Raw genomic sequence first — 15,995 nt, 5'->3', positions numbered from 1 at the left:
CACACACACACACACACACACACACACACACACACACACACACACACACACACACACACACACTACAATTTATGTACTCTGTTTATGCATAGGCAGACCAGTAATTAGCAAGTGTGTAAAACATCTTTGTATACTCTTACCATGCTCTCACACTTGCTTTGAATGTGAAACATCTGCAGAACGTGTTAAGTTTCGCTGACAATTGCTCCTAACTGACACAAAAAGACTTAACCAAATGGAATAAATTAGTATAGGAAAGTAGTTTTTTTGTTAAAAAAGAAACAAAGAAGGAAACTAAGGGCAACTGAGCGGTGGGTGCCGTATGGCATGGCCATGGTGTTGTTCTGATAGAATTAATGCTGTGAAAGGGTAGATCGAGTTGAATTTACCATCTCAGGCAAGTCATTTCACCCCCCACAAATGTGTGTTTTTTATTTGGCCTTTATTGGTAACCCAGTAGACCAAGGCATCATTTGAAGAGCTCTTATTTGATAATTTACAGGATGTGTGTAAGCGTTTTACATGCATCAGTTCCTGGTGCTCTGTGTAGCCTGTGACACAGCGCAGACAGCTGGCATGACATAAGGTGCCAAACCGGGGAACGAAACAAATTGCCTTCATTTTCTTAGAGTGCGACCTCTTCAGGGAACACCGATGAACATTACACAACTGCAACAAATCCACGACTCTGGAAAAATAATGACTCGCATGAGAGCCAATGAAGTGAAGGTGGAGAGATGGAGAGATTGTGTTCGAGTGCTTTCTGCTGTCCTTAGCAACATTTTCAATTTCCCCCCAGATAATACAGTTTTTTTCAGGTAACCATCTATAGAAATGATTGTTCTTAAGAGACAGAATGAGATTGGTGGACATAAACAAAAAAGGGCTGAAAAAAAATAACAGGACCATCAACAAGAAATGCCTTGCTCTCAGCCAACCAGCATCAATCTCAAGGATTTCACAAAGCACTTTGAACAACAAAGCATTCAGTTCCCTATACTCATGTTAAAGTCTCTTTCATCTTATGGCTTTAATGGCCACAGTATAGGCTCTTGAATGACTAAGAGACGTCCTAAAAAAAAAGACATGCAATTTCTGGAAATTCTGAATGATGAGAGGAAGTTTGTGTTCGCAAGGGTGGGTAATTACAAGCAAGTTGTGGATTTTTTTCCTCAGCCAATTTACAGTAAGACTAAGAAAACTCGTGATTTAAGTTAAACACATGACTTGACTGGAAAACAAGCTGTTGGTCCCGTAGGAAACCCTCTGTGTGTAGATGTGAAGCACTCCACTGTACAGTGCCTCTGAGCGTGTTTACTCTAAATGGGAAAAAAGAAGAAGAAGAAGAAGAAAAAAAAGAAGTTTGCTGAGAAAGTAGCTGCTTAAGTGAAAACGACTTCTTAAATCCCATGAATAAATGTTTAGTCTCCAGTCTGCAAACAAGCCGCTGGTAGATAAATGGCTGCAGATCACCAAGATAATAGAGACAGAAAACAGCAACTAGTTTGCCTCCAGGCACAAAAAAAGAAAAAAAGGAAAGCATCAGCAAACAGGCTTTGGTGGTACGAGTGACCAAATGAAATGAACTTTCCAGAGTGCAAAGTGGGTCGCGTGGCGTTTCTTTCCAGCACGGGGAACATCTTGCTCCTGCGGTTGCACATTTTATAAAGAGCTGCATTATTCACACATCTGAAAAGCTGTCGAATGGGTGTGCTGTGTTTTATAAATGATACAATCCTTACAAGCAAATCCACAGTGGCTCGGGGGCCTCTGACTTGAGGAGAACTTATCTGATCTTCACGGCAAAGCGGAGGTGGGTCTCCAGGGTCCCGTTTCCCCACTTCTCCATTATTAGCACTGCCAGCCAAAGAGATATTGTGCTCGGTGACAAATGGGAGAGGAGCGCTAGGGTGCAGACAGTGCGGGGGAGGTCCCCTCCATCTTCCCCGCTGCTCCTCCCCCCTCCCGAGATCCAAAGCGCTGCCGCCGTGTCCTCCTCGATAACCGTAATTGTGTTTTAAAGCCCCTGATTAAATTTCACAGTCTCGAATGATATTGTTTTGTGATGAATCCTTATGAAAAATGCTTCACATTAGGTGATTATGGAAGCTGTGTAGGTGCTGAAGAAGGCAGCTAAAAAGGTGGAGGCTGGGATGACATTCATTTTCTATTCTATTTTTTTTTTTTGCCTCTGAAGCTTCAATTGATGCTAAATGAATTCCTGCCATCACTCTTCTTCTTTTCCTCCACCTGTCTGTCACTCTCCCTCTCTGTCTTATAAACACACACACACACACACACACACACACACACACACACACACACACACACACTCCCTCTCTCCTTTTCCTTCTCTTACCAAAATACACCCACCGGTTACACAGCAATCATGATGGAAAACTGTCATAGACATTTGGCTCGGCTCTAATAAAATAAAAGTCTTATTCTTTACTATCAGAATCTAAGTCTCCCATCCGAGTGTCACAGTACCTCAGGGGGAAGCCAATTTTTATTTTTTAATTTTTAGAGGTGACACAAAATGCATTTAGGGCGAATGAGAAGCCAGCAAATTCAATAATGGAGGCAAATGAAAATGGAACTGGAGACTCTGCACTTAAGGCGGGATGGGCTCACAGCCCTAATAAGCCCTCTTCTGTCACCGCTTCCCTGCATCTAAATTAACCAGAGCCCCTCCAATCAGCGCAGGCAAACACAAAAGGCAGCCAAAGAGATGAGAGCGCCGCTGAATACTGATCATCAGAACGAATAGCAGTGGTCCTCAATGACCAACACTGGTGTGTGTGTGTGTGTGTGTGTGTGTGTGTGTGTGTGTGTGTGTGTGTGTGTGTGTGTGTGTGTGTGTGTGTGTGTGTGTGTGTGTGTGTGTGTGTGCGTGTGCGTGTGCGTGTGTCTTGGTTAGGAACTGGTGGAGAAACTTTTACCATTATTTGTTAAAAAGTAACATCAAAACTTAGTTTACAAGCAGTTACTTTTGATATATTATTTAATTACATATTTTTCAATTCAATTTAATTTCACGTAACTTACTTATTTACATTGCAATATTTTTCGTACTATGGCCACCTCACTTTACTTTACTTTAAAATACTTTTTATATAATGCCACTTTACATTCATTCAGTACTTTTTGCACATTATCTGTCGTTTGTTGGTTTGTTTTTGCTGCTGCTGTCACAAGGGAATTCCCCACGTGGGATGAATAAAGTATTTTCTAATCTAATCTACATTTCTAGGTTTTGTCAAATAAAATCAGATGTTGTTGAAGTTGCATACTTTAATAGGCCTCAGTGAGCCAGAGGTCAAGCAACTCAGTCATCAAATAAGTCACCAGATACAGTCTCAAAGTACAAACAACTCCAGAACTGCTGCCCCGTGTTGTTTTTCTAGACAGGAGTGATTGTTTTACAGTGGAGTTACCTCGACAATATGCTGTGTTATTGTGCTGGAAATAGTGTTCTGGTACAATTGTCATCAATATAAAATTTAGAGGGCACCATGACTGGATCATAGGGGAGCCATCGGGACAATAAAACTGTTGAGGAGCACATAACTTGAAATGTGGGCCGTTATTAAATGTCCACTCTTGAGCTAGGAAACCTAAAAAAAAAAAAAGGTTCCTTTTAATGTGCGTGTGCTGGAAAACCTGCTTGTATTGCATGCATTTTGTAATTCAAATCACACTCATTACATATTTTCATGGAGAAAAATGCTTAAGAAGTGTCGAAAAAAAGAGCTAACCCTCTACATTAAAATTGACACCTACAATAGGCTAAATGGGCAATTTGTCATTTTCTGGCACAGAGCTGCAGCACTCATCCCTCCACTTGGGTAATTTGGGACACACCGACACGGACGCGCGCGCACATACACACACAGAGCAGCGAATCAACCATGACTAGAAAATTGGTTCCATCTGGTTCTACAGTATATGTAGTGTGAGGTTTTGTGAGCCAGTCCAGCTCCAGTCCTCCCTTTCCCAGACTCTACCTTTATCTTATGTGACTTCTTGCACAGACGCAGCGGACAGACACATGAATCCATGATCGACACTCTAGTGGATTCGCAGTTTGACGAGGATGTTACACAGCAGATCTCAAGACGGGCTTGGACTGAGGTGGGGCACTTAAAAAAAAAAAAATTGGACCTTAGAAATGTCATTAAATGTTGCCAAAGTCAAGCAGCCCAGAGACGCCTTGGAGAGATTGGAGACAAAAATTGCACACACACAAAGTGCAACGTGGACACCCTTTATTTCTCCAGAGGCCCCAAAGGATAAAAAGATGTTGCAATGTCAGGAGGGTAGCATGTGCCTCGTGACGAGACAAATCAGCAGGCACTTTGAATATAATTACTGTCAAATAAAAACCTCCCATCGTCAGACAGGTTTGTTTTTTAGCTTGATGAGTTTTTGGGTTTTCAAAATATGTTTTTACAGGTTTTTAAGAAGGGTTTAATATCCCCATGTGACCCCAATCTGTAGAGAAACTTATCAACTTTAAATCAAGAAGAGAGTGATGTCCTGTTATCAGGTTTTGTTCTCCTCTCTCACATCAAAATGGCGCTTACATCTTATGTTTCAGATCATTTAAAAAGGGGATCACAAGAGTCCGGTCACAAAAAAGTGTGAAAACGTCACGGCTATTTGGTTTGATTGGGTGGGATTTCCAAGCACTTGTAGGTGGAAATGCTGACTCCTTCAGCTTCATCAACCACCACTTTTACTGTAAACAGAAATGGGATAGTTTGACCAAGATTACGCTGGTTGTTTCTACAATAGACAATGTTGGATACAATTGTTAAGGGTGTCTGACTTCAACTATTCACAGGCCAATTATAACATTCAGTCTGTATATTTGATATCTTTTAAACGACTTAATTCATTCATTTTTTGTTCTTTATACCCACTATTAGGATATATTTGTGAATCCCTTTATTTAACTAATATTTGAGCAGCCTGTTTCTGAAGAGCGCAAATTAAGTTCTTTAAAAAAGGTTGCAACTTAAAGCTGGGGTAGGCAATTTATTTTTGATGTCACTGCACAAAAAATGTCATAATAATCGTTCAGCATGCTGTAACTTAAGTGGTCTAAGAGAAGACTAGACTTCTGTAACTACTTCTTGGCTCTAAATTTAGGCTTTAAATGTAGCTGTCATGGGAGACTTTGGTCAATCACAAGTCATTTCACGGAGAGATGGCGTTCCTATCAGCTGTTCGGCCAATTCAGATCTGCATTGGCCGAAGCCACGGCACCGCCATCCAAACCAGGATACGCCATTTGTACTCAGAGAAGTTACTCTATGAAGCCACTGCCCGTGCAGTGGGAGAGGGAGAGGTGCAGGAAGAGGTCCCACTCTTCTTCAAATTCGGACGTTTTTTGTTTGTTTTGTTTTTTAAATTGTGCTTCCTGCAGCTAGAAGGCCCTTTATACTGAAACTCTTTGTCTTGAAATAAGCTTTTCAGGCAGAACTACTCCCTTTGCTATAACTTCCACATCCTGACCTTCTAGCCCACATCATAAACCTTATAATTGGTGTGGAGCATGACATGATAAAATCATAGGTTTTGAGATAATTTAGGGAAACAGTTTGAATGTGCTGCCCCCACTTTGTTGTAACAGATATCCATGTGTATGCGTCACTCCCCAGTCCTCGCTGCTGAGCTTGGTGTATGCTTGCTGGGAGTGACGACTCGCTCTGTGTCAGCTGACGGAACTTATCTCAGCACATCACTGTAAGTTGTTGACATTATTAGGACTGTCCTTCCTAGCTACCCCATATTAACTCCCTCAAGACATGACTGGACATTTAACAGGATTGAGAAGTAGGCCAATTGGAGAGTTCCAGAAGAAGCCTTTTCATCTGCTATAATACAGGGCATTATGGAGTAGGGGCCATTATTGCACACCGGGGGTTCCGCCAGGTGTGTGGGTAGCTCGGTTAGCCAGAGTCGGCTTGTGTCAGCGAGTGAAAGTGAACCCTAGCATCAAAGAACGGTGGACAGGGCAGTCAACACACTGCCCTGGAGGACTATTACCATTCCATTAGAGATCATTTTGCACTCCTTCCAGACATGCCACAGCCACTAATGGAGACAAACCCGAAACCCCCTGGGTCTACATGTCAAAGGATTTAAACAAAAAAAGCACCGACGGCAGCACAGTGCCGACAGCACAACACTGATGTAAGTGAGCACGGACGTGCCATTACAATGACTTCTGGGTGCAAAAGAGAGGGGAAAAAGGGAAATTGAAAATAAAGAGATGAGAAAATAGGAGGAGTCAGACATGGCATCCCAACGTGCATCTGAATCTCAATGAATGTCACCTTTTTTATTAACAAGACTTGCCTTTCTGTGTTATCTTGTCTGCTTCTTCAGAGGAGACACTGAGCAATGGCAGGCCGCATGCCATTGTGGTTCTTTTGCCTGGGCACACAACTGGAAGGACTCAGAAATGTGATTTCTAACGTAGATTAGCATGGAAGTTCACATCTATGAAAGGTCTGTGGAGATCTATGGGTTGCATTACATTATGTAACATTGTGAGCTTTTTTGTGTTCACAAAGGAATTTTGGTGTTTCAACACTCTAAAACAGCGGGCGCGGGGGGGAGATGAAAGAAGAAGAAAAAAAAAAGCTAAACTTTAATTCACAAGCACACTGAAGGGCCCGTTCGCTTCGCTCATCCACGACTGCAGCATTTTCTGGGCTAGAAAAGCAGCGTTTGAAGCCGGGAGATATGTTTTAATCATTTGGCGCCTTAATGATGACACTGAATTCATTATTAATGGGCCCTATCCCTCTACTCTCCCTCATCCTCATAACAGTCCGGACTGAGAGTGGGTATTAGCATTAGTCGCTTTGCGCTATTTGATCTTTCTGTAATTACACCCCTTTTTGGAGATCACACCGCAAGTTTTATGTTAAATAAAGAAGCCTTGGAAGTAGTTTTTTTTTCTCCACAAATTCCACACACAATTACCATTGTTCCTTTTTCCACCCATATCTTTTTTTTACAAGGAGGGGATAAGAGTTTTTTCAAACATGACTATATATAAATTCCCGTCTACAGTGCCGATTTGAGTTGAATGTGAGGTGGAGAAGAGTTGAAAATGGCGAACATGGACGCATAAAAAGGCATCAGTCAGTCTTCATGTTCACTGCTGTAGGATTCTCCTTTAAGGTGTGCGCCCTTTCTTTTTTCAAATAAGCAAAGGGTATAATGTCTTTGATGTGCTGGATCTTTATTCTCTCCACTGAGGGGATTTACTGTACAGATCGTATCCAGCCTTTGTGACACTTCTAAAATTTACACTTAAAAAAAAGAACTCTAAAAGTAGCTCAAACTCGCAGTTTTTTTTTGTTCTTTACAGTTTAAAATGTGATATCTCTCTAGATCTAGAACTATATTTCTTGACACTGTTGTAGATGTCAATGTCATGTCATAACTGTTTGGATTCTCTCCAATCATCACTTTGCAAATGTCCTTAAAAACCACATTCTTAGAAAAATCTCCATTTCTTTTGCTGATTTAGCGGCGCGCAGCGACTGTGAGCCGGTAAATCAATAGCCGTGCTCTAAAAATGAAGATGCACATGGGGTTAATTATAATAAAGTCTATTAATCAATTCATCTCAGCAGCAACCGCTTTTTGGTAATTTGGCCTAAATGCATTCCAAATACAAAAAGGTTGTAATTATTGGGTTGCTGGGGTTGTGAAATCGTGGCAACGTCACTACAGTCCCAGTGTTCATTATGGAAAGCAAAGCAGGAGAGAAAGGCAGAGGGGTTATAGGAGAAAAAGGGGGATGGCAGCACTGGTGCTTTGCTTTCTGCTCAAGAGCATGTGGGGGGGGGCACTGCTGGCAGATGGGAAGTTGGAGTCAGAGCTCTCTTTGGGGCACACTGAACCATTTGGCCCCCATCCAAATGGGCAATTTCACAGGGTAGAAAATAAAAGTTTAAAAAAAAAAGCTCACAAACAAAGCAAAAGTTAAGCAAAGAAAGAGGGGGAAACTAGATGTGAAAAACCATTTCATCAGCTCTTAGAGTCTTGTGGTGGGTATCCGCGCAGCATGGGGTAATCAGCACTGCGGTTTGAAAGCACACAGTCCATGTGTTGTGCATGGGGTTACAGGTTATAGAAGGCTTATAAGAAGCTGCAGGAGCATCATGGGGGGGAGGCCGAGCAAGTCGGTCTCAGGGGAGTTTCTTTAACACAGATTACTCTGTATCCCTGCTACTATACTAGACTGCACAGCTGTATGCACGCTGACTCCACAGCCAAATTGAATTCCATGCATTCTGTGGACTCCCACTGTGTATCGAATCCACTCAAGGATAAAGCAACAGTGAAGCTGTTGTTTCGTGTATTGTGGGTAGTGAAAATATATTCCCACTCAGACACATACAGTACATCCCCTCTATATGGCGGAAAGTGGCTGCAAAATTAATTATAAATAAGTACATTTCATCATACAATGAATCTAAGCCAATGGGCTTTATTATCTTTATTGGGAAGGGAGAACAATCTGCCAGTCTAATTGTGAGCTTTTTTTGGTACCAGGGAGAGGAGTTAAGAGGAACAGCACTGATCCATACGTATGGTTGGATCTGGCTTAATAGCAGCGTCAGGGTGCATAGGGATCAGATGGAAGGCGAGCGACGTGAGGCGCCCATCCTGATGATGTATTGAAATAGGTAAATTCAGCCTCTGGGAATCAACACAATCTCTTAAAGTTTCAGGAAAATAAGCAAAATTCAGAGATGTAGATAGTACATAAATTATGCAAGGAACACCTTTCTGCACCCAGAAAGGATTATTTGAAGATATGATCGATTGTATTTCCCGCCAAGCATTTATCACTGTCTAAGTATACTTTGCTTGCAATCTAACCAGAACTATACAGTATAAGAAAAATATTTTACAGACCTTCGTTTTGGGACACATTCTTGACATATACAAGGTTTGATCAAAATCAACAGTAGATAGACACAGTAACAACAACCAGTAATTCCATCATAATCAAGAAGACATAGTGTCAGTGCACAGGAACCTGCTTAAAAAATAGCCTGTATTTATTTAAAAAAAACATTTCATTGCCAAGACATATACGTGTATCTAATAGAGGAGTGTAAATATTATATGAGGCCATCCTCAACCTTATAGTTGGCTACTACCTACGTAGCTAGTAATGTTCACCCAGCATTTTGTTGTTAAACTGTGTGTAAAAAGAGCGGTGCCGTTAAATCAGGTTTCAGGTACATACGATACTGTCTGGATGGTTTCAAGGTAACCGTAGGTAGCTAACATCAGCAGATACATCTAGAGGAAACACTGCAATACTAGCATTACATTATCACACCAAGCAGGGCCGGATTAACAAGTTCATGTGCCCTGGGCAACAAGACTAAAGACCCCCCCTGCCCCAGAAGGAACCATTTCAAGGTTGCTATCATAAAGAGTCTATAGCCTATACTTCCATAATAACAAGGCCTCTGCATGGCTCAGTAGAGATGGATGTATTTACATTTGGCTCTACATGTATAAAGTGCATTCAAGAGACAGAACAGATGCACAAATGTTTAACATAACTTTTTTTCAATGAATCTTTCACAGAACTTGGTGGCTACAGAGTCAATATTAAAAGTTTCAATATGTAGCCAATCAAATACCTTTTAACTGCAACAGCGGCATAAAGCAGACAGCTAGGGAAGCCTTAACTTAGAACCAGAGATTATTTCTAATATGCAAAATGTGAAATCATCACCAGGCATGAAGCCGATTGGTGTGTATGGAGAAAAAAGTAAACCATTGGCTACATTGTTGCATGTAGTTCAAAGTCAAGATCATGTTTATTGTTTCCCAATCAACTTTATCAACATTTTATGCTGATGTATAACTATACTATATATTCTTATTGATTTATTTTAACAGATGGGCCTTACAACTGGCTTCTTCATCTTCCTCCTCCTGATCATTCTCTACCTCTGTCCCTCTCTCCGAATCTGCAGCCACCTCTTCCTCCCTGTCATCATCATCTTCCTCTTCGTAATCATTCTCTACCTCTGTCCCTCTCTCTGGATCTGCAGCCTCCTCCTCCTCCCTGTCATCTTCATCTTCCTCCTCCTGACCACTAACTGCCTCTGTCCCTCTCTCTGAATCTACAGCCTCGTCTTCCTCCCTGGCCTCTTCCTCCTCCTGATCACTAACAGCCTCTATCCCTCCCTCACATCAATTCTTCCTTTCCCTCTTCTCTTTCACTTATTTCTGCATCTCCTTCTGTGGTCTACTCCTGCTCTAACCTGCCTGGTCTCTCCAGTTTACTGCCTTCTCCTTCTTCATTTCCCTCCTCTTCTTCCTCCCGTGCACTATTCAGAATTTGTATTCAAATGATTGGTCTCAGCACGCACTGTGTAGTGTGTTGTTAAGTAACAGTAACAGTAACATTCCAACATGCCAGTTTGTAGTATTTTGTATTATGCTGTTCTTGTCTTTCCTAAAATCAAGACTAATCAAAGGGCAGAATGTTCTTACAAATCACGAGGGAGCGATTTGACTTCTCTTTAACGTAATAGACAGGCTGTTGTTGATGCTGACTCGCCTTTAGCATACATTCTATTCATTACAAATGTATCTTTAAATTAAACAAGTGTTTAAACTTTACCTGGGGAGACTGACTTCACTTTCAGAGGCTCGGGGGGGGTTAATCCCAGTCTTTGCCGGGATTATATTGGACGTTGGCTATTAGACACATTCGAAAAATCTATTATGGAGTTTTTGAGCTTCCAATATAAAAGCAACTTTACCACTGTCTGTGACAACTTGTCCTTGCACGCTCTGCAGATAGCTACAGACATTGTTGTTGACGTGATTTATCATAATATTTTAAATGAATGGGTTGCAAAAATCCAAAACCAATTTAAGCATTTTCAAGCATTGTATCCAAAATTCAAGCACTTTTCAAACCTTGAAAACACAACATTGAAATTCAAGCATTTGGAAGGATTTCAAGCACCCGTAGGAACCCTGCATAGATATATCATTTTTTTCTTTTTAATTCATTTGTAGTCTAGTTGCAGTCTGTGGTTTGCAGAAGAAGAAAAAAAGGTGTTCATTAGTGCAGTTTAAGGAATGACAGAGAATGTCATGAGACAGAACTCACAAGAGGGATAAAGGGACAAGGATAAAGGTCCATTTATGCCTCCCTTTCTTCCTAGGGCTGGTCAAAATGGAGGCACCCTCCTGCTTCAGCCAGCTTAGGGTTTCAGCATGCCCTTACAACTCTCAGGAGTCCTTTATCACCGTGTTCAGACTCTATAAAATGCTGCTTATTACACTAAACCTGCCATGTGCTTTGTTATGGATCCCAGTTTGATCCTCCACCATCAATCACCAAAACACCACAGCAAAGTCAATGGCATAAGAGCCCAGGATAAATCTCTGCTGCCCAACTTTCTCAACAACTGATGGTTTTAACTCGGTGTTTGCAGATTTCCATTCCCGAAAAGTTACAAAGGGTGGTCAAAGACGGCAAGACACAGGCCTTTTGTTTTACACTCAAGTTAATTTGGTTCCTCTCTGAAACATCTGACACAGAATTGCCTGCAGGAGAAACACAGGATGGATGTAGGATAAATTGCAATGCCCACAAGAGAGCAGTGTAAAGCGGGGCGATCGATGCCACAGAAGAAGCCCCGGGCAAAATACAACAAAGGGGGATACAGCAGAGGCATCCTGGTGGCTCGGCAGTATAGGGCACATCCCACGTGGTCAGTCCATGGTGGTATGGAGCCCAGTTTGCACCCTTTTCCTTGCTTCATCCTCTGGCACAGACACACAGGTCCATATCAGGATAAAATATATGTAAAACACAATATCACAGACAAGACAAAAAGGTTACCTAAATTGAAGTTCACAAGATCTCTCTCTCTCCTCTGCAAAATCAAAACGTATTATAAAGGTGCTACATGTAGCAGTTTATACAATTTTAAATAATCATAGGCTACCAAATGACTTCCGACACCTCGGCATAAACAAACTGTTTGGAGGACTGGCAGCTTCTCGAGCATTCAGCTTTGTTCTTTGGCTGTTATGTAGAGAACATACGTGTTGGACGTGATTTTTTTTTCTATTGGCCATGGTGAGATGCTCTAAAAGATTAAGCTCCATTCGTGCTGGAAGAACAGTGCACTTTTCCTGGTTTTCCTGCCATGAATAAATCACGCAACTTATCCTCCAAAATATGATGGAAGAAGATGCTGTGTAGAGACTCAAAAGGACGTCCTGCTCTCAGCTTCATGGTCTTGTCTACAATAAACGTGTCCCATGTGGTCAGTTTCTAAACTGAGAGGAATGGAGGGATACAACATGAAACAATATGACATGAAACTACACCTTTTTCTCCAAGTACAATGCCTTTTCCTTTGCTCAATCAGCAATGGTTAAACATACAGTGCATCATCCTAAGTGCTGTCACCATCATATTCAGCCTTGGTTATTTCTTTCTTGGCACATTCATTCCTGACCTCCATCCCTATGAGAGCTTCTCTCTGATTACCATCTTCCCTGTAACTCTACAGGGTTTCTAACACAAAGACTTTTTATGACCCTTTTAATACCATTATGAAGAAAATTCAAGGACTAGATTATGACATCCACAAAAAAAGGTCAGATGTCAGAGTGCGGTAACAATGTCTGAAACAATTCTCTGATTTTCTCATTGGCAATATAGGACTGGTGTCTAAATTGGCTGCAACATTTTTCATATAGCTGCATATTGGGGTCATTTGTAGTTCTAATACAGCTAATTATAATTGGACTAGCAACAGAAAGAACTACAACAACACCGAATTTAAAAAAAGAAGAACATTTTAAAGCGCTACGGCAACATTTCAATGAGCATCTGAGGTAGGGAATTAAGACCTTATCATTTAAACTGATTTTAGACCTAGAAGACAACACTCCAGCAAGTTTAAGACCCTGCTATAGACAGTAAGGCATCAAATACTGCAACAAAAAATTGAAAAAGAGTGACCCTGACTGATTGATTGATGTGACTGCTGTCCCTCAGCCAGTGCTTCTCCTACGACGGCTGTTGTGTTTCTCTCCCAGGGAGATGGTAATGCGGCCGCCAAGACAGGGACAAAAAAGGTAACACCTGACTCCTGATGAGCAGGAAAAAGGGAATCTTTTAGCAGCTCAGCCTGTTGGAATTACAGGTATGATTTATACAGCTAATGAGGATGGCTATTTGAGGAAAGCAGGGAGAGGCGATGCGATTCAGCAGGAAGTCAGCAAAGCTGGTACTTTAAATCATGATGTTAAAAACCTGTAACAAAGGAAAGTGATTTCTGCTATTATTGTGACTGGAGTTGGAAGGTCACCCCCACCATTGGGTAACGCCAAAATGGCAAAGATTAACTGATGCCGAGTTCATGACCCAAAGGTCTGATACCAAGAGAAAGACAACACAGGCTAAAGCTACCGTTTACAAATGCAATCCACTTTAGCTTATGCCCTCTCTCATGACAACAAGAAACGTACAAAAACAATCGTACAGCTGTTATGTAAAACATAACACAACTGAAAACTCACTCCTTGAAAGAAGCCTATCTTCTCAGTAAGTAAACAAAAAATTTAATTAATGGGAAAACAGGACTTTTCACAGATATTTGATCCCTCTATTATAGCAACGCAGAAGATTAATTTGCCGGGGAGGCTTTAAAAGTTGAGTTCCAATTTTGTGACTAAATTGAAAGGCCCTATTAAATCTGTGGGTGTACAAACAAGTCAAAACACAAGCATTTCAAGGCAGGAAATGGCAATGCTTTTTGCAGCGTGCTACTAAAATACATCCCTAATTTCCAAATAAATGCCATAATTCATCTACTGAGGAAGTTTATATTGGGTAGGGGGGAAACTGTCCAATTGTTTATGATAATAACTTTAAAATATACATCATTTGGTGGTATTTTGATTCATTCTTTGCTTAATTTACCTGATGAGAATGGATGCGAAACAAGGGACAAAAGTCCAAGTTTTACACTGGTGTATTGGTCATGGAACACGTCATTAAATATTTAGACTGTCGTGCAATCATTCTGACCTGTGAGGTTGCGCAGGCCCAGTTGCCTCAGGCCGTAGTACCCGTCCCGCCTGTAGTTGAGGAAGATGGCCAGAGAGTAGCGTCCCTCGTACAACTTGGTGCCACGGATGATCCGCAGGTTCTCCAACGGCAGGTAGTCGAACTGATTAAGAGCCACCAACACGTAGCCGGTCACTTCTCTGATTGACTGCATGGAAAAAAGAGTATATTCAATATGTAGTCTAAGGCTCGGATTGCATGGCTACAGGTTTCAAGGAAAGGCTTATTACCCCCTCCCCTCACACACACAAGAATGATGTAAAAGACAGATGCTTAGACAAGTGACAGAACAATGGAAATAGCAGCCCAGTTTCCAAAGAATTCCACCTATATTGGTCTCTGAGTTAATTGCCGATGTAGAAAATAATGTACCAATCATGTTGCTATTTACATTTCCCTTTTTATTAACTATAACCACAATCATATCCACAATCTCTCTCTAGCTTTACCCACTGTACTGTAGGTGTCAAGTGCAAATGTTGGAGTAATCAAAACGTAACTGGGGTTTTGCAGAATTGTCCAATATGAACGTTCTAGTCCGGCGAGTTAGGAAAAAGAAACTTTAGGAAAAAAGGAAAAAATCTTTAAACTCCTAATAACTCATAACTCCCGATCCAAACCATTGTTGGGGATTAACTCAAGTGAATACACTATCCACCACCTCCCCAAACTGTCTTTTGTTTGTGCCATGCCTGCGAATTCACTAAAGGCGGTGAGTGCAAGAAACATGTTATTTGCATTTTGAAATGTCAAGCTCATGAAATATTTGAATATAAAGTCCAAAGTGATTGAAATGTCAGCTCAATTGAAGACTGATTACACTTCTCCTCTAATGACAGTCTCTCAGCTGTTCTTAGAGGCTTAAGAGGCCATGCTACTCGCACATATGACATTTGTGAAGCCAATTATACCTTTAAATGAAATATTTTTCAATATAAATAAAGTGCATTTGTTGTTGTATTTGATATGACACCTACATATCCTGTAGGTGAAAGATATCATATGGGAACTCTTAGTCAGGTGTGATTGGATTCCTCAGCAATCTTAAACTAAAAGAAGAGAAACTATTTGGCATGGGTTTAAGCTGAAATGTCTTGGATGAATGCCTGTGTCAGACACACATAATATGTGGAAACAAGAGAGCTCCAGTTTGGCTGAGTGCCTTGCTGAAGAACATGGCAGACCTCAACTAGCTGCCTCAGCGTGCATCAATTGACCTTCTCAAAGGCACAAAAAAAGCAGGCTGATTACCTTGCTGTTATGCAATTGATGAGGCAAATTAATTCAAAATCAGGCTGAAGGATGTGACCATGGTGGATACTTTAAAATGGTGAGTGTTTTTATTAGAATTCTCCTGAAAAGTGTTTGTCCTTCTCCTGGGGTCATCTCTAAAGACGTTTTAAGAAGAAAACGTGGGTGTTAAAGGTTAACAATATTCAACACTGTTTTATCACAGCAATTCTGCAAAAGAATCTCCTTCCACTGACAGCTCTATGAATCAAGCACCATCTCGACACACAGCATCATTGACAGAAAGCTACATATATGTGTGTTGCCTTCTAAAACACAACGTATCCCTTGTTGCTACAGCTCCATCTCTGTGGTCATGCAATATTCATCTCAAACAGCAGCCTGAGCGCGCGCGAGCACACACACACACACACACACATAAACACACATATTTAACAGCTGTTAAATGCCACACTAACACATTTTACCAACCACCACTGGCAAGCCTAATTAGGACTCTACATTTAAAAGTGTGTGTGAGTGTGTGTGTGTGTGTGTGTGTGTGTGTGTGTGTGTGTGTGTGTGTGTGTGTGTGTGTGTG

General features: G+C 41.2%; 1 protein-coding gene and 1 long non-coding RNA gene across 6 annotated transcripts in view; one reads left to right on the top strand and one right to left on the bottom strand.

Annotated features, from left to right (window-relative positions):
• The window catches only part of LOC117939396 (receptor tyrosine-protein kinase erbB-4-like), a 238,984-nt gene that overhangs the window by 83,765 nt on the left and 139,224 nt on the right, over window positions 1–15,995 (bottom strand). For all 5 annotated transcript variants that reach the window (XM_034864733.1, XM_034864729.1, XM_034864730.1 and 2 more), the window contains one exon: window positions 14,126–14,312. In XM_034864733.1, coding sequence (XP_034720624.1) covers window positions 14,126–14,312 — 187 coding nt within the window. The remainder of the gene's footprint in view (window positions 1–14,125; window positions 14,313–15,995) is intronic.
• The window catches only part of LOC117939407, a 20,066-nt gene that overhangs the window by 3,519 nt on the left and 552 nt on the right, over window positions 1–15,995 (top strand). The window contains exons 2-3 of the long non-coding RNA XR_004655579.1: window positions 180–182; window positions 9,534–9,539. This is a non-coding gene — a long non-coding RNA (uncharacterized LOC117939407). The remainder of the gene's footprint in view (window positions 1–179; window positions 183–9,533; window positions 9,540–15,995) is intronic.

The sequence above is a fragment of the Etheostoma cragini genome, chromosome 24 (assembly GCF_013103735.1).
Source record: "Etheostoma cragini isolate CJK2018 chromosome 24, CSU_Ecrag_1.0, whole genome shotgun sequence".
Lineage (NCBI taxonomy): Eukaryota > Metazoa > Chordata > Actinopteri > Perciformes > Percidae > Etheostoma > Etheostoma cragini.
The sequence above is the reverse complement of the archived record's forward strand: the minus strand, read 5'-3'. Positions and strand labels throughout refer to the sequence as shown.